Source organism: Rhodamnia argentea, chromosome 1 (assembly GCF_020921035.1).
Source record: "Rhodamnia argentea isolate NSW1041297 chromosome 1, ASM2092103v1, whole genome shotgun sequence".
NCBI classification, from domain to species: domain Eukaryota; kingdom Viridiplantae; phylum Streptophyta; class Magnoliopsida; order Myrtales; family Myrtaceae; genus Rhodamnia; species Rhodamnia argentea.
In genome coordinates, this window is record NC_063150.1 from 33,081,989 (window position 1) to 33,109,382 (window position 27,394).

General features: G+C 40.2%; 2 protein-coding genes across 3 annotated transcripts; both read right to left on the reverse strand.

Annotated features, from left to right (window-relative positions):
* Positions 1-6,150: 6,150 nt before the first annotated feature.
* LOC115738943 (glutaredoxin-C1) lies at positions 6,151-6,954 on the reverse strand. Its single transcript, XM_030671756.2, has one exon. It carries the CDS (start codon positions 6,864-6,866, stop codon positions 6,486-6,488), a length of 381 nt encoding a protein of 126 aa, XP_030527616.1. The 5' UTR covers positions 6,867-6,954; the 3' UTR covers positions 6,151-6,485.
* A 9,097-nt stretch (positions 6,955-16,051) lies between these two features.
* On the reverse strand, positions 16,052-25,957 carry LOC115738927 (regulation of nuclear pre-mRNA domain-containing protein 1B). 2 transcript variants are annotated; one of them, XM_030671740.2, is made up of 9 exons: positions 25,658-25,957; positions 24,281-24,344; positions 23,061-23,213; positions 22,287-22,534; positions 19,979-20,098; positions 19,683-19,839; positions 17,856-17,995; positions 17,739-17,774; positions 16,052-17,171 (listed from the first exon to the last, which is right to left on the reverse strand). In XM_030671740.2, exons 3-9 carry the CDS (start codon positions 23,134-23,136, stop codon positions 16,374-16,376), a joined length of 1,575 nt encoding a protein of 524 aa, XP_030527600.1. In that variant the 5' UTR covers positions 23,137-23,213; positions 24,281-24,344; positions 25,658-25,957; the 3' UTR covers positions 16,052-16,373. The 2 variants fall into 2 exon arrangements, with proteins under 2 accessions (XP_030527600.1, XP_030527599.1); XM_030671739.2 differs by lacking the exon at positions 24,281-24,344.
* Between the last annotated feature and the right edge of the window lie 1,437 nt (positions 25,958-27,394).

Below are 27,394 nucleotides of genomic sequence, written 5' to 3' on the forward strand. Positions count from 1 at the left end.
CTAACTTGAAAGGAATTAAAAATTGTCTACGTCGGCGTCGGCAATGCCACATAGGATGGTCGGCGTCCACGTCGGTGATTCCCGCCCAATAGGACTGAATTGACAAAAGGTGAAAAGATTTAGGACTAAATCGGCAAATTTAAAATATTTACGAGTGAATTGGCAAAAATACGGCTGATTTAGAACTTTTTTTGACAATTTTCTCCATTTTCTAGTCTGGATCAATGTCGAGGGGTCATTGTTCCATGACATTGTACAACTAAAGATCGAAGAGCATAATCATAGTATTTTGCTTTTCTTTTTCTTTTTCCTAATAACAAGTGTGTAAAGCTCTCAATGCGTCCAGTTAAAAAAAAAATGACGTCTCCGTTTATTTCGCACAAAATGAATATATTAGAAAAAAAATTCCTAAAAATAATCACTTGTATAGGTTGAAATAATCAGTCAAAGAGAATGTTTTCATTCGACAATAATTATGTGTCAATATTTTCATTGATTATAAAAATGTTTTTCATTTGGGTATTTTTTATGCGATATAAGCGATCAGTTTTAAGAACATGCTTTCTAAATTATTCATATTTCGTGAAACAAACATAGCCTACATATATGCTAAACAGAATCAAAATCTACAACTTACGAATGATCGACACCCATCACTTTAGGAAAAGGCCTTCCGAAACATGCATGGAAACAGGTAAATATGCTATGCGCTCTAGTCGAATTATGCACCTAATGTAAAACCACTTTCGAGCAGAGGCGGCCTTTGGGTGGGTTCTTGCCGAGCCTAGGGCAACGAGCTCTTCTCCAAGGTCTCCAAGGGCCGGTTCTCCGAGGTCCTGGCCTGCCGTTACTTCCAGTTCCGGCAGCTGATCTCCGCCCTCGGCTATTGCCAAGCCCGCAATGTCTTCCACCGCAACCTCAAGCCCAAGAACCTCCTCCTCGACGACAACGGCGACCTCCAGGTGTCCGACTTCGGCTTCAACGCCGTCACCGACCAGATCCGTACCTTACTTTTCGATCGAGTAGAGGTGATCGTTGGGGGAGGGCCGACTCTCGCTTGCGCTTTTCTGATATAGTAAATTCATATATCGAGAAATCGCTTCGTGCCAGATTCGATCCGACCGAAAAAGCGCAACTTCATACGAGGATCAATGCTATCCATCCGACATCACGCGCAATCAAACGAGTGATTGTCCAAATCTTTCTTGGGGCTCCGAATAGTGAGTATAACCGTGGGCCAGAAAATAATAAATGCTTGCGTCTGGACCCGATTGCAATATCCGAATAGTGAATATAAGAATAGATTCTCTCAACTTGAGCAAGGGTACAATTATTCTGCCAACTGGACGCTGCATGTAAGAACTTCAGCAGAATGTCAACGGTACGTACCTTAAACGAGTAAGTAGTACTCGTATTGGCACATAACGCGGCACGATACGCGAACACATCATTTCTTAAAAAATAAAGAATTTCGATACATTAGAACACGTTTTATATTAACTATATATTTTTATTTACACATTGTAAATTATCATGTGTATATAACAATATTGGCGATAAGTTTGTTCTTTTTCTTCTTCCGTCGGGGATTCACGATTATGTTTTATTTTTTATGGCTGGATATATTAATTGCCGGTGGCTGGATATATGACTTAAGCATATGTATTTTTGATAAATTTACGGTTTGACTCCTAATTTACTAAAAATGCTTAAAATTGATCACATGCTTGTCGAAATGGTGTGTCGGGATGCTGAAATCATGTGTCGTTGGTATGTCTAGAGCGCCGACCACGTGTCGATCGCATGTTGAAATGTCAGACACTACACGACACGACACGACAAGACACAAAGGCCCTTGGAGAGCATCGGTATTTCCTAGTAACGGACGATGCATGGAGAAAATTACCAAAAAGTCCCAAACCTTTCAATTTTTTCATAAGCATTTTGACAATTTGTCAATGTAGTCCTTTTGGTCAATTATCCAAATAAAACGTTTAGGGCTAAATTGACAAAATTTCAAAAAATTTAATACTAAATTGACACGATTAAAAGGTTTAGGACTGAATTAGCTATCGTACTATAGGTTTACGACTTTTTGGACAAGTAACCCCATGTCAGAATAAGAGCTACGAATATTTTTTAACATATGATTTTATTGAGCAATGTGATGTCCGAAGCTGTAATTATTAATTATTCTATGCCATTCCAACCATAGCCAATCTCTCGATTCAGCATTATAAACTCAAAGTAACGTGGGTTATAGATAGGAAGGAATTATGTTTTTTGCATGTGAGTGGAAGAGAAATAGTATTCGCTTTGAGGAATCTTATCCTTCTCACGAAACCCTAGCTTTGCAAGATTTTGTCCGATGATTATCTACTTCTCAATAAGCATAGTTTGAAGCTCCGTTTTACTACAACTCGCACGTGTGCCTTTACACATACATTTCTCATCTCATGAAACGCAGGTATATTTCACCAACATTTTATCATAATGGATGAAGTAGGCATGCGACCAAGGACGGACCCCGGTAATGTACTTGGGAAAAATAGCATAAATGGTCAAAGATACAAGATGCTCCCCGACTCAACGAGCAGTGTCGTCTCTACACTTTTAATTAGTTCAGTGTGGTCCTTGAACTATAGGTAAATGTTCGATATGGTCCCTAGACTATATGAAAATATTTAAAAGTTCAATGTTTAACAATGACCTAAATCTCAAGGATCATATTGAGCAAATTAAAAGTTGGGATATGATATTGCACATTAGACCAAAGCTCATGGACCCCATTGAACGAATTAAAAGTTCATGGACAAAATTGCATGTTAAACCAAAGTTCGGGACTATTTATGTCAATTTCCCTATTTTAAAAGAAACTATGTCAATCAAAGTGTCATTCGTTATAACGTGATTTCCCCACATGAAATCTATCGAGCGATTTTTTTCCCCATCGAGCGAGCTCTCCATTGCAACCGTCACATTTTAAGGCCTTTTCCGTGATGCAACGGTCTAAAACCTTAAAACGATAAAATCACAACGAGATTGTCAGCCCCTTTGAGAGTCCTCGGATGACCGGCAATGAATTATCAGGAGTTTAATAAAAAAAACACCGTCGATCGTCGATTGACAATCGGTCAAGTGGGGCTCGATAACTAATTAAGATTTGCCATGCCACAACCTGACTCGAACGTCTTCTGCCCAAAAAAAATTTAAAATTAGAAATATAAAAAAAAAAGGAAAAAGAAAAAAGAAAAACAAGAAGAGACACGACCCGTACTGTCACTCTCTTAGATTATGTGATGGGTGACGACATGAAAGTTTGGGCCCGACTAGGATCTGGATGGGCCCACATTAGCCGAAATTATGGGAGTCCGGACCAACTACTACTTCGCTGGGGGCCCACTTTCACGGTCTCGTTGAGTTGGCGTTGGCGCTTTGGAATGCCAGCTTGCCAAATAGGCAAACTAAACAGAGTGGTACCCCCACGACTCAAGCTGCCCTTTTTCTTTTCTTTTCTTTTCTCTTTTTATTTCTTTTAATCCAAAAGGCAAAACGAATTCCGGGACTCTACCCATAGGTTGCGTTTGGTGGGCCGGATAAAACTCCGGATAGGATAACTTATATCCTATCCGACGTATGGAGTGACGCGAACTCCGGATATGCTTAGATATAGTCCGGATTAAAAAAAAAAATCCCACCTAGGGGATGGAATGGACTAGGATAGGATATGTGACATTTGAAAAGCTAAAAAACCACACCTTCTTTTTTTTTTTTAGGGTCAAAATAACATTTTATTCATTTCATTCACTTCCTCGGGATGCAAGAGAGATACATCGCGAATCAATTGTAAACGAAATAACTCCCAGACAACTTCAAAACAAAACAAGTTCCAAATAACAAGAGAAATTATCAAAACAAGGTTATGAGTTACACGTTGAAAGAGCAAATCTATAACTTCTTCACACCAAAATCGGTGACCGATCACGCAATCCGTCTTGAGTAATAAGCACTCACTGAAATCTTCATTTGTTGCTACGTCTTTGACTTTCAGAAGTGCGTGCCTAGGTTTGGCATTCCCAATACCATCGACGAGTAGAGCAAAAAGTTTGAACGAGCACGGATTTGATGCTTGTAAGAGCGAAATCTTCACGAAACTCCTCTAATCTCCTTTAAAATCGGAATTTTTCACCAACGAAATCCGAGAAAAGCGCAATTCCGAAAACATAAACGCAGAAAATCTCAAATTTAAACCAGATGGGTTAGAAATTTCCCCAAAAAGGGCAAAAAAAAAAAAGGTTTCCAGATCGAGACTAAATCGGAAGAGAAAAGCTCCCAAACGGGGAGGAAAGCAAAGATAAAGGAAATTGAGAATGAAAACAGCTTAAGAAAAGGGGAAGGGGAGGGAGAGATCTAGCTCAAACCATCTCCTCCATGGAAGTCGAAGGAGAAAGTGTGAAGAAAAGAAAGAGAAGAGAGAGAAGGAACAGCTAGGGCCGGCAGTGGGAGAGCAACTTTTAACGGGCCCCCTCCTTGCACACTACAAAAACGGACATCATCCAGATTACTTTTAGGTAAGTTTGCACGAGACCGCGTCCGACTCCGAAACCCACCGATCAAAGGCCGGTCACCGGAAATGCGGAAAGCGTAACCTCAAAAGGGCCAATTTAAGAACCCCGTTGAAACCGGCCAGACAAATAGTGCGGGGGCGGACCCCCTTTCGCACGCTTCAGGTTAGGTCGACTCGACTTGATTGAACCGAGAACCGTGCAAATTTTCTTGCTTAGACTTCCAATTGAAGTAAGGAAAATCATGCAATGCCGATGGGTGCCAGACTATTCGATGCTTTGACCTAAATTCTCAGCTTTGCAATAATTTGCCGTTATCACGTATTAATGCGATCGCAGTTGCGGGCGAGGAAAGCGGCCGGTCTTCAGCCTAGAGGTGACGCGGTCCACGCACTGCATGCGACCCCCCACTCTCTCTCTTGCTCTCTCTCTCTCTCTCTAGGCCCTATGCCGTATCCATGATGAGGTTCCTTTCGGCTTCGGCCGGACGACGAGAAAAATAATTCGAGCCCGCAACCTCTGCTCAGATTCGTCGCCAAAAAATTGTGTGGAGAATCGAATGGTTCGGTGGATGGGTGTCGTGTCGCGTGGGCGGACGATCGAGTTTGTCCTCGCTTTTCGTTGATAATTGTCCTAGCGCCGATATTGGTGAAACAAATCCGTGTTACAAGGGACAAACAACGATGATTCCGTAATAACTTACGAAGCACGTGATGTTAACATATCTAGATTTTTCAAAGCGACATTATCGTAAGTACTGGCATATTATGAAGTTGATTACGGTTGATTACTATTAATCAAGAATATGCACGATTAAGGAAATTTGGAGAATCTCGTAATTATCTTTAACAATTGGATTTACATAATGGGCAGCAGTCGTTTAGTATGTATGGAAAGGTTTGCTTATTCCGTTGATTTGGTGATTAAGCACAGTTGCATTTATGATTTTTGTTAACCAATGCTCTAAGGTGGGGCTTGTACGGCAACCACGTAAGGTAAAGCGAATTAATTACTTGTTATGCATGCTTAGCCAATTCCCTGTGGGCTCGTCAAAAAATGTCCTTGGCTCTACGATTTTCTCTTGCACGATCGATGCTCGGGCTTTGATATCAACCGAATAACATATATTCTGCATCGCTGATTAGAGTTGGGTAAAATCCCGAAACACCCGTGAGTTTTAAGAGATTATTACCGCGTACCCGCTTTCTCCATACGCACGTACGTATGTAAAGCGTGTATGATATGGCAAGCTGAATATAAGTCATGCAATGATGAGATTTTGAAATTGTTTAACTGCATTGATTATTATTATTATTATTTTTTTTTTCTCTCTTCCTCTTTTGGCCATGAGTACAATGCTCATTGATGGAGGGCAGAATAGTAAAAAGCAAAATACGAAGAAGAAGTCTTTCCTTTTCTGGGAACTTTCTTCGCTTTTCTATACAGAGGAGGGAGCAAATTACAGTCACCAATTGAGACCCAACATGGACTTAAAAAGACCAATTAGCTGACACTCACTCTCTCCATACTTCACACATGACCTTGACCAACAAAAACAGTGAGAAAATAAAACCTAAAAAAAAAACATTGGACGCTCTTCTAAAAACCAAAAAAAAAAAAAAAAAGACACCATAAATAGGAGGAAAAAAACAAACCATAACAAAAGGAACAAAAAAAGACCAGGAGAGAAGGTCGTCCACTGTTACTGTACCCCCTTCATCCTAAACAGGAGCAGAACAAGCAACAACCTACGACCAGACGCACCGGCCCACAAACTCCTCTTCCTCTGCATTTTTTCTTCATTTCCATCAGTATACGTCAACGCCATTCTCTTTCCTTTTCCTCCTGGTTAGAGCCCACTCAAAAAAAAAGGGAGGGGGGGTGGTTAACGGCGGCGGAGTTGGCGGCGGGAGCGGCAGTTCAGAGCCAGAGCGCGCCGGCCTCCTTGAGAAGGGGGACCAGGGTGCCGTTGATGTGGCTGGCCATGACGCGGTCCATGGCGCCGACGAGCTTGCCGCCGATGAAGACGACGGGGACGGCGGCGGAAGGAGGGGCGCCGGAGAGCCTGGCGAGGGCCTTCTCGAGCTCCTTCCCCCGCGGGTCGTGGTCGAGCTCGTGGACGGTGGGGTTGACGCCCATGCCGCAGAAGAGGCTCTTGACCGCGTGGCACATGCAGCACGTGCTCACGCTGAAGATCACCACCGCGCTCTCCGCCGCCATCCGCTCTATGCGCTCCACCGGGTCGCCGACGGGCCTCGCCACCGGGAGGTACGAGCCCCACGACTCCGTTTGGTAATGCATTGTCTCTGGCGGTAAGAGCGTGAGCGAGGGTCGACCTAGTAACTCAGTGAGCGAGTGGGTGAGGTTTTCACGAGAGAGATAGAGAGAGTGTTATGGAGGTTGAGCGAGAGATGGATGAGGATGGAAGGACGGTACTTATAGAGGAATGAAGAGAGAGAGAGAGAGAGAGAGAGTGGGAAGCGCCAAAACTCGCCTGCACCTGGGACCACATGAATCAGGTCCATCGTGGCCGTTGATCATTGGGCCTCGCATGTGGTTACCATTTAATCGGCGGGTTGGTTCTGCTTAGGTCCCCCGGACCTGGGTAACAGGCAAAAATTTCTCGAGTCGGAAGAATCATGGCTTATTTATGCCTTTACGGTTATTACAATGGATTGCGGGATGTCGAGTTCCGGAAGGACCAGAAAAAAAAAAAAAAAAACAAAAGAGGTCGGAAAAGAAATATAAAGTGGGTCCGCCGAGTCGTTGTTGGTCAGCGCACGACAGCGACGGATAGAAAAAATAATTTGTATTAATATCTGCGTATTAAACCATGCTACGAAATTTCATAATTTGTGATTGGGCTTCTGGAAGTAAAATACCCGTACCAACCAATATCCATATTCAGGGATGTTTATCTATAATATTATTTATCAAGATTCACCCGAATTTTTTTAATCTAAGTGAATACCACAAGTTTTAAGCTTTCCACCGATCCTTACCAATGCACCATTGGTCGAGAAGTTATTGCACGGTTTAAGATCACGTCGACTAATATCATCTCGATCAATAATCATGTGAATCTAAATGTGAAACTCATATGATCTACGCTACGATGAAGATAAACGAGTAAATCTTATAATATTTTCCACGCATCCGCAATAGATGATAAGTACTTTCATGGCTAATAATATCCCTTCCAACCATGCCTTTGGCTGACGGGATACTACGTTACGGACGAAAGCATGACCCCCTTTTTTTTTTTTATCTTCTTCTCTTTTATTTGCTTTTCGAAGGTCGGTCAAAGAGGGAAAGAAAAAAAAAGAGAGAGAGAGAGAGAAGAGAAGGTCATGGAGTTTTAGGGTTTCAAGGATGGTTCTATCGCTCTAGTACTATGTAGGGGCAATTAATAAAGATCATCATGTCTCGGTCCCAAAATTGAGATGTGACGGGTCGCAACTTGTAGGGTTCTTTGAATTCAGTCTTAGGTAATTGTCCCCAAAAAAAAAAAAAAAAAAAGAGAATTCAGTCTTAGGTACGAAAATACAAAAAAAAAATAAGAATCAAACTTTCAAAACTTCGGGTTTTTTTAGGCCATTTGCCTATTATGAGTTCCAATAATGATGCCTTTTTTTTTTTTCTTTTTGTGTTTGTTGGCCTTTGAATAGTTTTTGAAAGGTGGCTAAGGACTCGCACGGTAACACTTCTCTCCGAGAAATCGACTTTTGATCGGAAGTTGATTTGTCTACTTCTCCTCAAAAGTAGAAGTTGATTTCTCTACTACTGCTCCGGATTGACTTCTGATCATAAAAATTCGTTTAGTAACAGTTGAAAATTTCTACTTTTGAAACATTATTAATAAAATTTTCGGCGGCGATGGTCGACGGCGGCAGTGATAGTCGGCGGCCGTGGCGATGATCGGTGGCGGCGGCGATCGGTGGCGGCGGTCGGCGGCGATGGCGGGGGCAGCAGCAAGGGACAGTAGCGGGCGGTGGCGGGCAACCGGTGGGGCGTGGTCAGCGACCGGCGGTCGCAACAATGGTGGTATGTTTTGTATTTTTTATGATTCTATGACAGAGAAATATGTTTGATAAAAACCTAATTGAAATAGAAATCCATTTGGTAAAAAAATTGACTTATTGTATGATTTTTTATTTATGGTAAGATTTTTTACTTCTGAAGGATTTTTGGTCAATTTTGAGAAGTAAAAAATTTCATTTCTATCAGAAAAATGAAATTTTTGAAGGGATTTCATGCGGGCCCTAACTCCCACTGAATGCGCCAGCCGTGAAAATGATGGTACGTTTTGTATTTTTTATGATTCTATGACGCAAGGGGATCAAAAGTGATTATTATTATTATTATTTGCGACAAATCAAAAGTGATTAAATTAAAAAGGAGAAATATGACGCAGAAATTAGGATGAGGAGGAGGGGGAGGTGGATTTCTATTTCAATTAGGTTTTTATCAAATATATTTCTCTGCTAGAAGGAAATGAAATTTTTGAAGTGATTTCATACGGGCCCTAACTCCCATTGAATGCGCCAGCCGTGAAAATGATGGTACGTTTTGTATTTTTTTATTGATTCTATGACGCAAGGGGATCAAAAGTGATTATTATTATTATTATTTGCGACAAATCAAAAGTGATTAAATTAAAAAGGAGAAATATGACGCAGAAATTAGGATGAGGAGGAGGGGGAGGTGGAGGGGAGAGGGGACATGAAGAACAGGCTTTTTCAGGAGGATTTGTTGGTTAGAATTTGGGATTTTTCATCAGACGGCTGTCCCCGTCCTTGCTGTCCGCACCATGCCTGTTCATCTGCCACGTGTCCCTCCCTCCAGCCCTGAGCATTTTCATCTTCGTTTTTTTTTTTTTTTGTGGGGGGTTAGCTTTACCTTTTTAGCCTCCTAACCAAGTATAGTATAGGAACATTATTTGACCTAAACCTCGATTTATTGCCGTAGCAGGTGGTAGGGATGTTCTGTTCTTTTTACTGGAATGTCTTCACCGTGCAGTATTTGTACGACGTGGTGTTTTTTCATGTAATGTGTTGACCCGAGGGATCTTTGGGGGACCATATGATTCGTTTATTGCACTATTGTCTAGATATACAAACACGTACACATATATGTTATGTATTATTTATATTTTTTAGTCGCATGAAGTGCTTTCGCATGATGCACGGCCTTGATTACTCTTTCGTTCTCCCCCAACCCGCCTTCGTTGCTCGTTCGAAAAATCGATTGACTGCCTCGGTCGACAGTGACATACACGACTTATGTGAAATCGGGGACAAAAAGAAAATTCCACAGGGTCATGTGATTAAAAAAGTTCTTTTGGATGGATGAACTCGAAAGTCAAAAGCATTAAACCACATCCGAAAGTTTGAGAAAACGTTTCCCATCTTCGAGTTGTCGTCGAATGTTCGAAGGATTGGAAGAGATGAGTTCGAATTTGGAAGGGGAACAAGTTGTTGAGAAAAAAAAAAGGAAGATTTTGGTGAATATTCTTTGTCTATTCATCAAGATATGAATATTCTCCATAAAATATTGGATTTGGTCGGTCTCTCTCTCTTCATTTTATTGAAGAAATGTTAATAAAAGAATAAGAATAATCCTCTTATGCACCTAATAATCTCTACGTACTAGCAGTAGCAGAAGCATCAATTTGTTATCTGATCCAGCATCAAACCAGGCGGTCTGTACCTGCAGAAGTTGTAAGAACATGGCGTTTCATTTCTATCTGCTTTTATCCCAAGTAGGAGATGATTCCCAACAACCCCCAGCCCCCCATATCCTAAAATATGTTTTTATATTGAGATAATGACACTAACGATTCCCAAACTTCATTTCAATATGATTTTTAAACTTTTGAAATATGTTCAATTTAATCTCAAAACTATATGAAAATATTGCGATGTTGTCCTTCTATTAGTTCAAACTTAGGACCGACAACGAATATTTTCTTATGGTACGTAGACTATATATACCAAACGTCCAGGGATCCATTTAACAAATTAAAAGTTCATGAATCACGTTGCATATTAAGCTACCGTTTAGGGAAGTTCGGCTAAAGCCAAAACGATGGACGTATGGAGAAGTTCGGGATTTTTATGCAACTGAGGCTTTTTAATGTCCATTTGGACCGCAAGGATTCTCTATTCAAAACGAGACATGTCCGGGGAACATACAGTTCAGACTTCAGACAAAGTATCCCCACAGAGTAATGAATTGAGTCAGCGAACAGTCGTCCGTACAGAAGACGTTCCCACCTGCAGAAGTTGTAAGAACATGGCGTTTCATTTCTATCTGCTTTTGTCCCAAGTAGGAGATGATTCCCAACGACACCCAGCCCAACCACCCCCCTTTTCTCCTTCCTCCCATGCACCTGTCGCTAGATCTTAAAATATATTTTTATATTGAGATAATGACACGAATGATTCGTAAACTTTCGAAACATATTCAATTTAATCTCAGAATTATATGAAAAATATTGCGATGTTGTTCTTTCATTAATTCAAGCCTATGGTCGACATCGAATATTTTCTCCGCCCGGCTAAAGCCGAAACGATGGACGTACGGAGAAGTTCGGGGTTTTTTATGCAACTGAGGCTTTATAACGTCCATTTTGACTCCAAGGATTCTCGATTCACAACGAGATATGTCCGGGAAACATTACAGCGTTCTCGAATACAGATTGCCCGGAAATCGCTTGAGCGTGCAATCGTTGGGATCTTGTTTATTTCACCCAACGTTGACTTGAATACTCAAAATTTCGCTTATTTATTTATTTATTTTTGTTTCGGACGCTGAACAAAACCGGACGGAGGGAGCAGAGGAGAGGACAGCAAGTGGAGCACAGGGGGTCGTCCGTACAGAAGATGGTCCCGCCTGCAATTCGATGTTTTCGTTTTGGGTGGGCGAGGGGGGAAGGCGATGTCTTTTTCTCGAACCCTTTTTAAGTTTCCCAGAAAATTTACAGAGGGAAAGAAAGAGACGAGAAAAAAGGAAAACGATACGGTGGGATTGTGCTTGTCGGCCCTCTTATGGTCGGTCCCTGTTACAACCTTCTGAGTTCTGACGTTAGACACCGTCCGCCCTAAAGATAGAGAGAGAGAGAGAGAGAGAGAGAGGATATTAAAAGTAGTTAGGTATCTTTTTTCTTATTTATTTATTTATCCTGTTTATTCCCAATGTCTGAATTTTTCCCCTTTCCATTTTTTTTACAGATAAGTCGTGGGATGTGGCAGGGATTTTTCTGGGAAAGAAAATGACTTTTGGGAAGTGGGTCACAGTTTGGTCGGTGGCTTCACTGTTCCTAACTTCCTATTTGAAATATTCTTCACTCACGATTAAAAGGAGAATATTTGAAATTCATTTGCTATCAAAGCACGGGAAGTCACCGAGTTCAAATCTTTTCGGGCTCTATTCGCCTTTCTAATTAAATATGTCCACGCTCGGTACTAGGTAAAAGACCACACGGGTAATATATGGGTTGTTGCGGCCCAGACTCAGAGCCTCGATGTATAAAGGAGTGGTGATCGGTTTATAAATGTGAAAGAAAAAGCCGGGGGCCCAAGACCACCCATCACTCCACACATGCGTCGTTATGTATATATATTGTAACAAGTTTTCGGGTTTCTCGATGCTAAATAACTAAAATGTAAATGGATTGGAGGATGGAAACGCTAATATCATAGGATGAGAATTTGAAATTTGAAGCATCGTGATGCCTTTCTTCGCCGTAAAAGAATATGCGAATTCGAGAAAAATGTCCGGGATGAGGAGGAAAATTTTTAGAAGGTCCGCTTAAGAATTCTTTAATTAAAACACCGGTAAAGTAATCCTTCTTTTTAATAATAAATCGGGAGAAAGACCGCGTCAAGCGAATACAAATTTAAAATTTTTAGAAGATAGTTTTAAGAAGAAGGAAAAATGATGTAAGCACGTGGTAAGATTATGCGACATGTTGGGAACTAGGATTTATTTTTTGGGGGGAGTGTAATTATGATGTTGGGGGAGGTTAAGGCAGCAAAAGAACATGTCCCCCACACGATGCCGTTGAAGTGCTCACACTAATTCATAATCCGAGGGATCGCATTTGCATGTCGGCTTATTGCAAATTCATTATTAAATTCTATAATGTGCGATTTATTTATCTTTTATTAAAAGAATAACGAGGTACACAAAAGAGCGACGAATAAGAAGAAAAAAAACAAAGGAAACTTAGGAGGACGTATGCTTTGTTTGTTTCACGAAAAATGAATGATATGGAAAATAATTTCCTAAACATGACCGCTTGTGTTGCTTACGTAAATGAATGAATGAAAAATATTTTAATCGTTCGCGAAATATTTGGATATAAATTACTATCGAAAGTGAAAATATTTATTAATTATTTGAAGCGATAAAAGCAATCGTTTTCATGAAAATATTTGAAAAATCATTTTATTTTTCACAAAACAAACAAAGCTCTAGCATGTTATAACTTAGGAACCACTTCAATCTGCTTCTTGGCTGCAGCTCCTTGCTCCGGTGCTGACACAATGATAAGTTGATATGTTTTATGCAATAACGCATGTAAGAAGATAAGTCATATACAAATTAGAGCTCTATCCTTTATCTCCACGGGCGTTCCGACCCAAGGAAACGGGTCGATTTTCATATTACGATACGTTCTCGGTCACAAACAAAAATCGATACATTGAAAATCATAAAATTTTCTCCATCGATTTTGAGAGCGCCTTGAAATAATTTTTTACTCAAATCCGCACAATAATTCCGATTTCAAATTTTTTTTTTTCTAAAATATGGCTTTTGAGATAAATTATTATTTTTTTATTTGGCTGTTCTTAACTTTACTTCCTTAAATTTGCAAAATTTTCCAAAATACGAGGGCAGCACTTAGAAATTGTTCTCTCTCTCTCTCTCTCTCTCTCTCTCTCTCTCTCTCTCTCTTGCTCGTGACTCATCAATCATCATCATACGAAGCAAAGACTGACGCAAACCCCAACCCCTTTCCCCGAAACGACGACAAGTCCCGCTTTATCGACTGCAGCTCGAGCCGCTAAAGCAAAAAACGACACGACGGCTTTTCTCAGCCTTTGTTCCTCCCCTCCCCCTCCCACTCCCACCCTTCCCTAACAGCTGACGTTATCTCTCTCAGCGTTGACTGCTTTTAACCCCTTTTTTCCCTAAATCGATCTTTGACTTGATCATTCTTAATTTTTACTTTTTGAACCATAAATAATTATCAAACCTATGGGGGCAAAATGCACAACCCTTGACCCCACCCCACACGGCCTGTCGTTTTCGACTTTCCACGCACAACATGCAATGGCCGTCCTCAGCATGCCATAAAGCAGCGCAGGGCTTCACTTCCGAGGATTTCTATTAATTTTTCATTTGGGAATTTGAGCTTAATTGATTTTTTTTTTCCCTATTGGTTTTGCTTTTGTAATGTCGGGGATTAATAAAAGGAGGAACAGAGTATCGTGTGTTGGGATCGGACGGTGCGTTTTTGTCTCGCCTTGTGTTTCTACGTTTGTCGCATGTTGGGAATGTCTGCCCCTTGTTTCCATTCTCTCGGTTTTGTGAGGAAAATATGCTGAGAATTTTTACAGAAGAAAATCCACCCCGAAGCAACAGAGCTGGTGGCTTCACGAATCCTCTGTATATTCTGCAGAGCTAAATTCGCATCGGAAACGGCGATGGACATAAATCGGAACGATGGGGAAGGACTTAACTCCGCGCCGGACTATGAGCTTTCAACTCATTTCGATCAAAATTTTACCTTTTCAGTCAAGTCACTTTACACTGACTTATGTGTCAAAGTCTAAATATTCCATTGGTTCATAAGAGTAAGCCCCAAATTAATCAGAGATACGGAGAAGAAAAAAAAGTTATGTTGCAACGATTAATTCGGATGAATCAATTGCAAGGCATCAATGAATGGCTGAAAATAGATACGGAAACCATTGTCCCGAACTTGAATGAACATAAATGGGGTCAATCGCAATCATTGATCGTATGAATTTTAACTCGAGTCCCCTCGAATTTTTGTGGCTGCGATCTCGTGACGTATGACCTGTGGAGCGTCAAATGTACATGTATCCTTCCTAAGAAGGCATTTATGACATTTGAAAATTCGATGAAAGTGGTAAACCAAGGTAATTCTCATTTTACATGACCACGTGACTTATCCGTTACCGGAGACTTTATGAGCCTTGAATATAGAGAGCAAACTCAAAAGAAAGCGTATCGAAACTTACCGCTAGCATTTCTACGCTAAGCCCAAACCGGGCAAAGTTGCACTTGTTCCCAACTTCGAAAAGAAGTTGTTGACTAAATTAAGGTTGCTCTAAATCTAATCGCAATGTTTTTTCCAATTTGTAAGCATCTGGTGCATTGACCCACATGTGATGTGAGAGGTTAGATTCTCTCTGACCTTTTGGAGCCCGACTTGCTGTCTTTTCCCTCCTCCTCTAGCTCTCCCTCCAGACAGATTCGTGGGTTCTTTGGCTACCATGGCTTTTGCTGGTGTCCTTGCCTTGTTGGAGCCAGGATCATGAACTTGACCACAACACTGCGCAACACTTTCCCATGATGCCTTCCTTTTCAAACTTTCAGCTTCTCTACCCTTTGATCTTAACCAGCATATCGACAAGAAGAAAAGTGCTTCCTTTTCGACGACCCCAGTTGACACATCATGCGCACGTGATAGTTCCCTTCATCACCACCGACCTTTGTCCTCTCTCTGGAAGTGTCCCTCGTCCTGTTGCTGAAGATCCACCCAATTTTTTTTTTTTTCCTCTCTTTTTGGTTCTTGGTCATTTGCATTTCCATGTCTGTGATGCGAACGTCGGGTCTTGTGGGGCTTTTTGCAGCGAAAGTGTTTGGAAATCTCAGGACGTGTAATGGAAAGAGAAGTTGGAATAACATCGGATGAGAAGGTGTGATTTCTAAAGTTTTGGACGCGGAGATACGTTCGTTTAGACGCACGATGGCTCTGTTGCTGCCGGAGCAAACGCTAATGGTGCAGATCAACTCCAGCCTAATGGGTAAAGTAAAGCATACGAAGGGAAAAAAAGAAAAAACAGCAACATTAAGAGGAGAGAAAAAGTTGCTCACGCGTCGAAAAGATCCTCAAGCAACACCGCTTAAGCTGTCGTCGCTGTGTTCGGTAGCCCGGTATTCGAATCGTTCTTGTATTTATCTGCAGTTTGGTTTATTTATCTAAGGTGCAATCTCTATAATCGACCTATTAGAAAATACTTATTTCGTGAAAAATAAATGATTTTAAAAAAAATTCTTAAAAATAATCACTTATGACAAAGATAATTGCATAAGGAGTACTGTTCATTGTAACCGCCATCTACCAAACTTTTCCAATTCCTAAGAAGCACCCAGATAGCACCATTACGAACGTAATCATGTGGGACGCACGAAAGAAAACAGATCCACGCTCGTTCAGAGACCGCAACTCGATCCGCAACCAACTAATTAAATGTCAGATGATTTTGTCATAACAATCAATGTACAGCGGCTCTAAAAGGGTAATACCTCTGTCAGTTCAAGTCAACTTCACATTTTCGTACTCGCACACAGTAAGAATCGCATAAATACTGACTACAGACACTTACGCTATGTTATATGTGCAGATGAAATTATGTCCACTGCACATGCATCAAGGCAAAGGGAAGTCCTAACTAGTGGCTCACGCCTTTGGATGTCAAGAGAGGACTTTTCGTAAACACTCTGGCAGTCTACAATGTAACCTCATGATCAAAACTCAACGTGTGATCTCTATTGCCGAGACATTGGTGCCGTTGGCAGGGACGTTGGCTGGTTGTAGAAACCACCTTCTGAACCGGGGAAACCCTGATAGGAGCTTGCTGGAGCTATAGGGAATGGCGGTAATCCACCAGACACTGTCGTCCCAACTACTGGATAACCTGGCAGTGAATGCGGCTGCTGGCTCATGCTATAGTTGAATGGCATGCCAGTATTCATTGGTCCGGCAGCTTGCATGAACGGAGGCGGTGCTGGGTATGAAGCCATGGGTGGGAGTGGTGGCGGAAGAGGTGGAGCAGATGAAGGAGGAAGCGGATGCTGTTGCACACCGCTTGTGCCATCGTGTTGGAGGGACTCTGGATGGGGAAAAGGACGGATAGTTGGCTGCTCGGGATTTTGAGATGGTATGTAAGGTGTTTGGTTGTTCTCGAGCCTAGGACGCTTTTCGGAAGCATGATCACCAGAAGAGTCCTTCACGGGATTACCAATGACACCCTCAGATGCCAGCGAGGAAAGGACCATAGACAGCATTTCAGCTGATGATGTCGATGCTGTCAGCTTTGCAGCCACGGCAGCAGCAGCAGACTTCCGAGGGTCTTCTTCAGTGTGGCCAGGCTGCTCAGGATAAGATGGTGCCCGCTGCGAGTACATTACTGGGACAGATTGTTCCCTGTCTGCTGGTATGTACGTCTGAGGTGCTATGGACGTCTGGATATCTTTCAAGCTTTGGTTGGCCAGCAATTGACTAGCATTGCTACCAAGTAACTGTCGGCAGATAGTGTTCGCCTGCTCTGACTTTGATTGAGCAGCCTGAAGCATTAATATAACTAATAAACAACCCATACTTCACAATAAACTGAGAAAGACCTGTAAAGTAGTAAACTCAACGAAGTATGCAGTCTTCTACACGCATATGGTATCTCATCCCTAGCAAGCACGGAAAGCATAGATAGGTGAGTTTTTCCTTCTTCTTCACGGGGCAATGAGTGGGCTGGTGGCATGGCCATAGAGATTCGGTAAGCAAAAAATTCCTACAATCTGTAACTTAGTAGCAGATGTTTTTGGCTTTTGATGAACCACAAGGCTTCCGCATTATGCCTCTTTTAAGTATTTAGCTTTACTGACTATTTCAAGGATAAAGCAGATTATTAAAGAAGGAAACAGGGCCAAACACTTCAACCCCAACCAAGCAGCAGGATGTTGATATTCAAGTGCATCCCTGGCTTAGAGCTTCCACTATATCTTTAACTTTTTTCAAGGGATGCCTTAACCTTTATATATGGATTTCTCGGCATGCAAAGGATTATCGACCTAAACACCTTCTAATCAAAGAAACTTTCATCAGATGGCGCCAACAAACAAAAAGTAGGAACTGACCTGAAGTTCATTGCGGACTCTGTCCAACTTGATTTCCTGATACTAGAACAATGTCAGTATGAACACAACCAAATCTAGTTCACTAAAACTACGTACTAGTCAAACCGAAAATGAAACCTGCTCCTGAAGAGCCTCCCTAAGATGAGACACGAGCCTTGCTCTCGAGGATTCAACTGTGGTTAATTGATCAATGCAGTTCCTCAGTACAGTATACTGTCCCTGCACCTCCTCCACGATTGCAGTGTCATGGGATCCCCCTGTTAAGAAAGAAAATTAGTTTGACACAGACGAAGTTCAAAAAATAATGGCAATTATTCTGTACTTCAAAAGAAGAAAGTCCGATCAGTTAATTGAGAATCCTGTTAAATTTTTTGACTCTCCAATACAAGCCTTCCGTCCTTCCTAGTCAACAACTTATTTTTCGACCTTATTCATGAGCCAATGTCCCAATAACAGAAAGATTAATTTACAAAGCATAATCCAGACCTTTAAAATGATTTTACTGTACTAAAGAATTAGGGCATTGAAACCCACGAGTTAAAATGCTGCTGACATAAATTTATTACAGTAGATAATTCATACTTCTCACGATATCGATATTGATCAACAGATGGTTTAACATTTTGATTGGTTGCATTGATGACATTATTCAAAAGCCGAAAAGGAAATATCATGTTAGATCAGCCAACATCTATCCATTAAAGTCCAGAATTTGACAAGGCTAAATTTGGGAATTCCTCCACTTCAGTTGGGTAGAACAGACAGGACATGACCCATAAAAACAATAGCCCTTGCCAAAATCAGGTTGACCCTATTGTTTTACCAGAAATACGCAGAGATCATGAGTTCACAATAATCTCTGTAAACAGGAAAAGCATATGAAGAATAAAATCCATCAATTGTAGTTCCCTGGCTAGCGTATAAACCATAAAGGGGAACTATTGATATAAGAAACAAACAAACATGGTCAACAGTTTTTTCCTCATCCTTCATGTTTGTGCATTAAGGCGGGCAACCCTGGTCCCAAGCTGCTGCCCTTCAGGTACATCAATATGTTTTGCTTGTCCAGACAAAACTTGCAAAAGAAAGATTATTATATTTATTATCACAACACGGATTTCAGCACCCAAAAGGTGCATGTGGAGAATGGACCAGGGATACCAGAAATGGCTACTTAGCCTACAGACTAAGCTCCATATTGCCGATTGCTGGTGATCTGGATCGCCAAACATTGTGCTCCCATAAAACTTAGAAAACCTACCACTCGAGAGAGATAGGGGAGGACCCCAAATGTGAAACTTAAAAAACTCATGAGTCTGGTCTCCTACCAGTATTGCAGGCTGTGTATAAGGCAATAAAAGCCTTTTTAAATAAACTCGGGCCTTCTTTCAAGAAACATGGGCTTTTCTTTCACTTTTGACTACAAATTGTTTCACACTCTCGGCAAGAAAACTAAGCCTTTAATTTACTTAAAGCAGAAAAAATTATTCATTTAGCTAAATTATAATTTTATAATTTCTGCATTCAATCTAAGCATCACTCCAAGTGTGTTTCCGCATTCACGTTTTGGTACCATGAGTGGAAAATTCCATGTTCGGGTAACTCTGGTATGGAGCGTACACAACCAGAGTGTTTGATTCATGATTGGTTACTCACGGGTATCCTACTGGAAAAGGAGCTAGATGTGTGTGTGTGTACACTTCAACAGAAAGCAAAAAGTCATGCAATAATTTACATATTATTCAACTTCCAAAATTAGAGAAAAATTATATGAATTGACGTGTTTTGAGTCTTGTGAAGGTTACAGAAGCCTCTGATTTCAAAAAAGTCAAAAAGTGTCGGCTTTAAGATTTAGATCAAATAAAAAGCCATATGTGAAAAAAAAAAAATCCAAATAGACCCCAAGGTGTTATAGATTCAGAGCAGAAACTGCATTTCGAGTACCTGAACTGCTGTCACTGCCAATCTCCTTTTCCACTTTCTCAAAACAGCTGATAGCATTCCTATATTTGCTCAATACGACATCTTCATCAACTTGGTCACTATAAAGATGTTGATAATCTGACACTATTTTGTCCAGGATATTTCCAACAGGCTGTTTCTGTTTAAACAAAGAAAACTTGTAAGGGAAAAAAGTACATCAATCCTTATCTACTTTCTAAGAAAAAGAAAGAAAGCAATAAAGAAAGATAGAAAAAAGGAGTATTGGAAATAACATAAGCAGACAGAATTTGAGCTACCGGCTTATGTCCTAAATCCTTCCCATTCCTGTCACGGTTCTCCAGGTGTCTCCCGCCAAATTCTTCCTTAAGAATCTGGCCCCTTGAACCAAAGACTTTCCTCTCTTCCCATATGTTAATCTGCAGGTAAAGCAGCACGAATTCAACATTGCAAATCAAACATATTAACAATGCAAGCATTAGCTTAAATAAATGATTCCCCCCCCCAAAAATAAAAAGACAAAAGAAAGACTTGAACAAAAGAAGCCAGGCAAAGAATAATGCATGATGGAGTACATTGTAGAGCTTTTACGGAAGAGAAATGTGGTCTGCATTGTCTACCAAACAGCAGAAGCATAAAGCGTGGCATCTCAAAACAAGTCATCAACATAAAAGTTACACAAGAGCTTCCAGAAATCATCCTAGGTATGATTCAGCAAGAATTACCCCGACTTATGGAGCTGTACATATTTAGAGGGAAAAGCAAGCCATCAGAATCTCAGAAGATCATAGGATCTACCAGATACACAAAAAGAAATTTCCTCAACCTTTAAGTCACTAAAGCTATGCTCAAGTATGATTCGGCAAGAATTACCCCAACTTATGGAGCTGTACATATTTAGAGAGAAAAGCAAGCCATCAGAATATCAGAAGATCATAGGATCTACCAGATACACAAAAAGAAATTTCCTCAACCTTTAAGTCACTAAAGCTATGCTCAAGAATTCTTATAAAAGCTTCAGATAAGATTTTAAATAAAGTCTCGAGATCCTTGTCCAGCATCTCATGTTTGAAAATTCATGGGAACTAATATCCGAAATATGCAACTGTACTATCCTGTTAGATGTTTGGCTCATTTAGATGACACGATTATATTAAGAAGACTTTGGAAAAGATACAGTCAAGAAACAGAAAATAAAAATCCTAGACAAGGGCAAGACCCAGCAAGAGTTCATTGCTGGCTGGCAAGCAGCTACACAGATGTTGCTAGTCAGCAATAGGCAAGTCCGATTCAGAAGAGAGAGAGAGAGAGACGAGATGACATGAGATGACATGAGGTTAATGAAGGTGCTTAACTCTCTTATTATTTCCCAAAAGAAAGAAATGGAATTGTAGACAGAAGATGAAAAAAGTTCCTTTGAAGCGATGCTCACCCCTTTAAAAACCAAAGGAATGCCAGCATACCAAACAACCGAATTAGATTGAGGTCATAAAAAGTGAAATTCTTGCAGTTGAACTCTTACGTCTCAAAACCTCATAACATATAGGTTTTTCAAGAACTGAAAACTCCGGCCACATCAACCACATTGCACGAGTATAAAGTAGATAATCGTATACAGTAATCAACTAAAATAAAGTTGCAGCTGCACAGGGAGATGTTCACATGTATGGAAATTTCCAGCATATGCAGCGTCCATATAATTTTCAAGTATGTTCAACAAAATAAAGTAGATATTGAACAAAAAGGAAACATATAAAGTAGATATTGAACCAAAAGGAAACATTAAATGGTTATAACCGATATTTCCACATACACTAATTTCTAAAAGGCCAACTTTCATCCAAAACCAAACCACCCTGGTCCCTCATAATGTTACCACAAATAACAATATGGTTACTAATGGCCGATAAATTGCACTCCAAAAGGCATTCCTTATTCGAGCAAGAATTTTGCACAAGTTCCACCTTCACCTATTAAATAATTCTTTTAGTTTGATTGGCAGAGATCACATCACAGAGCTGACCATATAAGGTCAAGATTGCTGATTTGACTTTGCCCTTACATATTTGTATACTGCCTAAGAGAACATAAACCACTAGACCAAAAGAGAGAGAGAGAGAGAGAATAAAACCAGCAAAAAATGGTGTAGCAGAAAGGATGTTACAAAATGAATCATCTGGAGGACAAGGAGTGGAAATGAGGACACGGCATAGCACACTTATCCAATCCTCACAACAATGCCCCCACACAAGGGAACTGAGAACGAATTTTGCAAGGCCTTTCTTTATTACAGTCATTATCTAGCTACCAGCACGTAACTTCTTTCCAAGTCCTCATCCTTTAAAAGAGTTAGTTACAAAATGTACAATATTCAGATGCATAGTTTTCTTTCACATTAAAGGCATGCCAAGCATAAAGGTCATTTAAATGTATGGCAAACAAAGTTCAAAGTTACAAGCACAAGAGACATATTTAGATAGAAAAAAAGAAATTCATTTGATCGAATCAGTTTGGGTATTCAGGCTACAGGAAGAAGAATTGCTAAAGAAAATACAAAAGAATGCACCAGTAAATCACATGAAACCAAGTGGAGTAAGAAAAACATACCAATCGCAGGGCAGCAGTTTTTCCGAAATCATCCCCATTTTCAATTACATCACGAAGGGCCTCCGGAAGAACCTTCCAGAACTCACCGACAAAGTCAGAACCCTTTCGCCTACTATTTTGCAAAATATCATTGGCAAGATATAGAAAAGCCACACGTTGTTCCCTAGGCGAGCAGTGAAACTGCCTATCCCATGTTTCGACAACTTGTTTTGCCTTGTTCATATGGAAAATACACCAATGTGACAAAGCTTAACGGCATTAAGGACAGCAACTCAGAAACATACACCACTTTCCAAATATGAAATGGAACAGAGCTTTTGAACTTTAAAGAACAAGCATTTAAAGATAAATAAAAATCGAACTTGATGGAACCAGTTAGCTGGTTCTGAAAGCCAGCAATAGCTAACAAAACAAAAGAACCATGAAAAACAAGACCAAACAGAGTGCGGTAGCACCAACGACATAATTGACCTCCACACAAGCTAACATAGCAGTTGACTGGATCACGAAAGATGTGAGTTAACATTGGTCTTCACTTCTCTCCCCAGCATGTCAGTGAAGAATGTCTATATATCATCAAACAACATATTAAACCAAAACAGGAAGGAAGAATAAACCTAATTTAAAGGTCTTAAACAACAGAAGCTTGAACCATCTACAGAAGTGTGGGCACATTAAAGATGTGTCTTATTGGTGATCATCATAACCTAATAAAAAGCACATTTTCATAGGTATAGTAGGTGCCAAACAGTCGAAAAGAAGTTAAAAGGATACTCTCTATGCTTGTCTGTGAACTGTTGAGCTTTGCTAACTTTTCAACTAAAATCTGTGGATTGAAGGTACTGCCCATTGATGCGATGAGATTAGACTGGACAGTTAGCCCCAGTCTACCTTAAAATTTGGTGAACCTCTGCTGGAAGCAAAAACCTGTGGAGGGAGAGGGAGAGGACAAAACAATCAAAATCTGGAATGCAAATAGACAGCCGAACACAATTATATCAGTGGAGTGCATGAGTAGTCTAGGCTGTGAGATCAAAGTTTTAAGTGCTCATAGAAGATTTTATACCAATTCCTATACTGGTCCAACTTGAGTTAGTTGCAGAAAACCTGACACTATCTGCATAGGATAACTACTTTACTTCCAGGACAAAGTCATGCATGTAATAACATTCTGTTGGTAAGAAAGATTCAAAATGTTATACTCTCAATGTGTCTATAAAAAGCAATGAATTAGAAAGAACAAAGTGAGAAAAAACAATCTATGAGGGGTTTTAAAAAAGATCTCACATCTAACTTCACAATTTTGACAGCACCTTATGGAGGTGTTGTTAAAAGAATACAAATAAGAACGAAGAGTTCCACAGACACGGACAACCTAATATCATTGCAGATTCCATACAAGCTTCATATCAAAAATCAAAAAACAAATGTTGGCCACTGACGGATTCTAAAATATATTGTGAGATAATAAAAAGAAAAAGGATACCAAACAAAATGAGTGCACAAAATACTGAACTCCATAGAAAAGATCCACATTTCACCAGATAATGAGTGACCCTATGGTTTATGAAAAAGGTATTTGCTATTAGGACTACCAATCAAAGTGGGTGGCAAGTACGTACAACATGCCATAAAAGTACGCGATGTGAATATTCAAGCGTTGACATACCCACTACCTTCAACATATGCTGGACACGAATTTAATGCAGAATTTGATGTGATCCTATTTGCATATTCATCACGGAACAGTATATTATTATAGAATTACGAACTTGTGGTAGGAAGAAGCTATTCAGTAAACAGTATCTAAATCATTGACTAAACAACAAATCTCCATGTCACCGATATAATTCCAGTGCTATACTTTTAATATATATATATATATATATATATATATATATATATATATTAAAAAAAAAGCACTCTTCATATCAAATAGAGGGTTAACACTAAGAAACGTGTACTACTGTATTACTACATGGGAAAAAAAGGACCGCAACGCCTTCAGGAAAACCTCCAAGTTTATGGGCCTCTTTTCCCTGAGAAGATCTCAGAAAACTGTAGAAGCACAGAAATCTTAAACTGAGTGTAGAATAAAACGGATTTCTATTACTATTTTCCCATGCAGAGTCCAACCGTAATAGGCTCGATCACGCACATGTCTAAAGTTTTGGTCATGTATTATGTAATCATAAACAAATAAATAATTTCATCCTTTGGTTCATAACATCTGGAGTTTTTGGGCAATTGGTTTTGGTAGGCCATATATGGACATTGGTTAAATAAATCAACAATGTGGTATACTGTCATATTGCGGATGAGATTATCTTCAATTCCCATTTGAAGAAATAAGGACGCTAAAAAGAAAAGCAATATCTCTATTTGCAAGGCCAATGGCCTTTTCCAGCAAACAATGAACGCAATCACTAACAACATTATTAACTTTGAAAAATAAATTATATTGCTCACTCTGTGAGGATCAAAGCAGTTACAACTAGCATATAGAACCCATGCTCCATACTGCATGGCCATTTGATGTTAAATTCTATTTCAGGCTTTTCTGTGCCAGTTATTATTGATTTCTAGTTTTCTGTATTAATTATGAATCACCTTTTGTAGGCATCCCACTGTTTCCCTATTTCTCATATGCAGAAACTAAATATTGCAGCAAAAAAAGGAAAAAAGCGAAGGATTGTTTTCTGCGTCACCTTAAAAAATATGTGAATCAAAGTTGAAAATTCTCTCATGCATATTTCTTAGCCTCATCAGTTTCAACCGAAAGGGAACAGAAAATTGTCTGAACCTTATAACGCAGAACAATATATGATTTTCCAGAAAATTCTGAAACCAAAAGACGCAGCAGTCTTAACAAAATTCTTAATGAAAGTGACATCGTGACAAATTTCGCAGAATCAAAGGTTTCTCACAATCCCAATCAGGCGTAGCACCGTTTGAGCATGAAAATTGAAAGTGCTTCTGAAGCACTTTCAATGCCAATGATTGAGAACAAAAAAAGTTCTCCCAGGCGCGAAAAAAATTGAATCTTTCCAGTACGCCCTCTAAACCTTAAAAACACGCGATAATCTCCCCTAAAAACCGTTGCTAAATAAACCCATCCGAACACTCAAAGCTGCAAATTGATTGCTCCCAACGAAATCACCATTATTCCTCCGAAAGGCATAAAAAGCAACTAAATTCACAAACTGAGCTCCAACTCTGCACACACCCTGAAAGAGAAGGACCAAAAACACGCACACCATCTACAACCACGCAAGCCAAACAGCACAAAATCTTCCTTTTTTCCCTCCACCGCGACGATTGAAATTAAGAGCCTGGCAATTTAAAGAAGGGGGCGAGGAGGGAGAAGAGACCTACTTTACGCGAATGCAAGCGAATGGCGCGGCGGAGAATCAATTGGAAGCGGAGACGGAGCGGCCGATTTCGTCGTCCATTGCCGTGAAGCGCAGGTACAGAGAGAGAGAGAGAAGAGAGGGAGGTGAAATCGGGGTGAAAGAGCACGAATTTAGAATGAAAGGACAGAGGAGTAGAAGTAGAAGAAGAAGCTGCGTGTTGAGAAAACGTGGTTTAGAGAGAGAGAGAGAGAGAGAGAGAGCGAGCTCCGAGTTTTGCAACAGCGGTGTTTGCGTGCGAAGTGATGAAATTGAAACGAATAGCGAGTGACTGAGGAACGAGGAAGACGATGAAACTACGAGATTGGCCTTCTAGGCAGAAAGGAAATATTTGCGAAACGGCTTGCGTTTTTGCTCTCGCGCACTCCTCATCGTTTGAGGGGGTCGGGGAGAGGGGGAGAAAATTCTATGCGACGGCGCGCATTTATCTAATCAGAATCCGATTACAAATTAAACTCAAGGTTAAACAAAAAGCAAATTAGAAATTCTATCTTGCGAAGATTGAGCGCGGCAAAAACGTGCCAAGGCTACCCTTCTTTCTTCGTCCCTTCTTTTTCGTGAATTGCAAAACGTGAGTAGAGTTAAAACACATATGTATTCAGTTTAAGAAAAAAATTCGATAAGACTTGTCTGTAAGAGATTCTTCCCACCTCGTTTAGGTAAATGTGTGCCCCATCTGCAGGCGACTCCGTAATATGATAGCACTCTATACTTTTCACTCAAATGAGATCAGTAAGGAATGATGGCGTGATTGATGCGGGTTGGCAAGTGCCGATTCAAACATGTATCCGTTCCTCTTCGGCAAGCCTCGTTTTGATCCTAATGCAATTCGGGTCCTAAATTTTCATCTCGAAACCCAACTTTGGGGGGGGGGAGGAATTGCTTGAAGAAAGTAATGGACTCTCAAACAACGCATTATTAACAATCTAATCACAGATGACATTATAATAATAGTTGTAAAATTATGCACCAAATTGACCATGTTGTTTATAGTGAGTGGCATCATATTGTGCAGTGAAAACAAACAATAAAGTAACGTACCGAGGAAATAAATCATACACGGAATTACGTGATTCGATTAGTGTGACATGCGTCACAAAGAGGGTAGCTCAAAATTACATGGTAGATCCGGCGATATGACGAATATAACAACTACACTCTCGCTATTTCTCAGCCCATAATTACATCTAATAACTCGCATAGTGTTTAGCTTTCATAACTCCTAACAAATAACCTCTCAATCTATACAAATCTTACGCGCAATGTTCAATAAGCTTCAATCACATAAATTCTTAGTGTAATTTAAAGATGAAAACCTTCACTACATGAATAACACGAAGACTCAAACTGCCTTTACATCAACCGAAGCACACAATCCCACAAACATATATACAGCCAAGCAAAGTGGAGTAGCCAATTTAAACATATTCCATGTATTCCTAATTGAATTCAATTGATTCAAATCAATGAAGTCCAACTTTGTTTTTTCTATTTCGCTTGCTCGACTTCAAGCTGAAAATTAATTTGTGAGCTCCTCCTTTTTTCTAATAGCCGCAACTAAAAATTCCATATTCTTCACTTTATTTGGGTTGGTTATTATCCAATGGCTCGGACTCAAACTATATTTTCAACAATCTCTACTTTGGCTCGACGTTGGAGTCAAGTCACAACCCGTTTGTTAGAATCGAATTTGCTGTT

What these genes read in the sequence shown, in the direction of transcription:
- LOC115738927 (XM_030671739.2), bottom strand. Translation starts at nt 23,136, where the DNA reads ATGGGCAGTACCTTCAATCCACAGATTTTAGTTGAAAAGTTAGCAAAG. An exon ending in AGGATTTAGGACATAAGCCG is followed by an intron (nt 19,840 to 19,978) that starts GTAGCTCAAATT and finishes TTGTTTAAACAG; the next exon opens with AAACAGCCTGTTGGAAATAT. An exon ending in GGGAGGCTCTTCAGGAGCAG is followed by an intron (nt 17,775 to 17,855) that starts GTTTCATTTTCG and finishes TTCTAGTATCAG; the next exon opens with GAAATCAAGTTGGACAGAGT.
- LOC115738943 (XM_030671756.2), bottom strand. Translation starts at nt 6,866, where the DNA reads ATGCATTACCAAACGGAGTCGTGGGGCTCGTACCTCCCGGTGGCGAGG.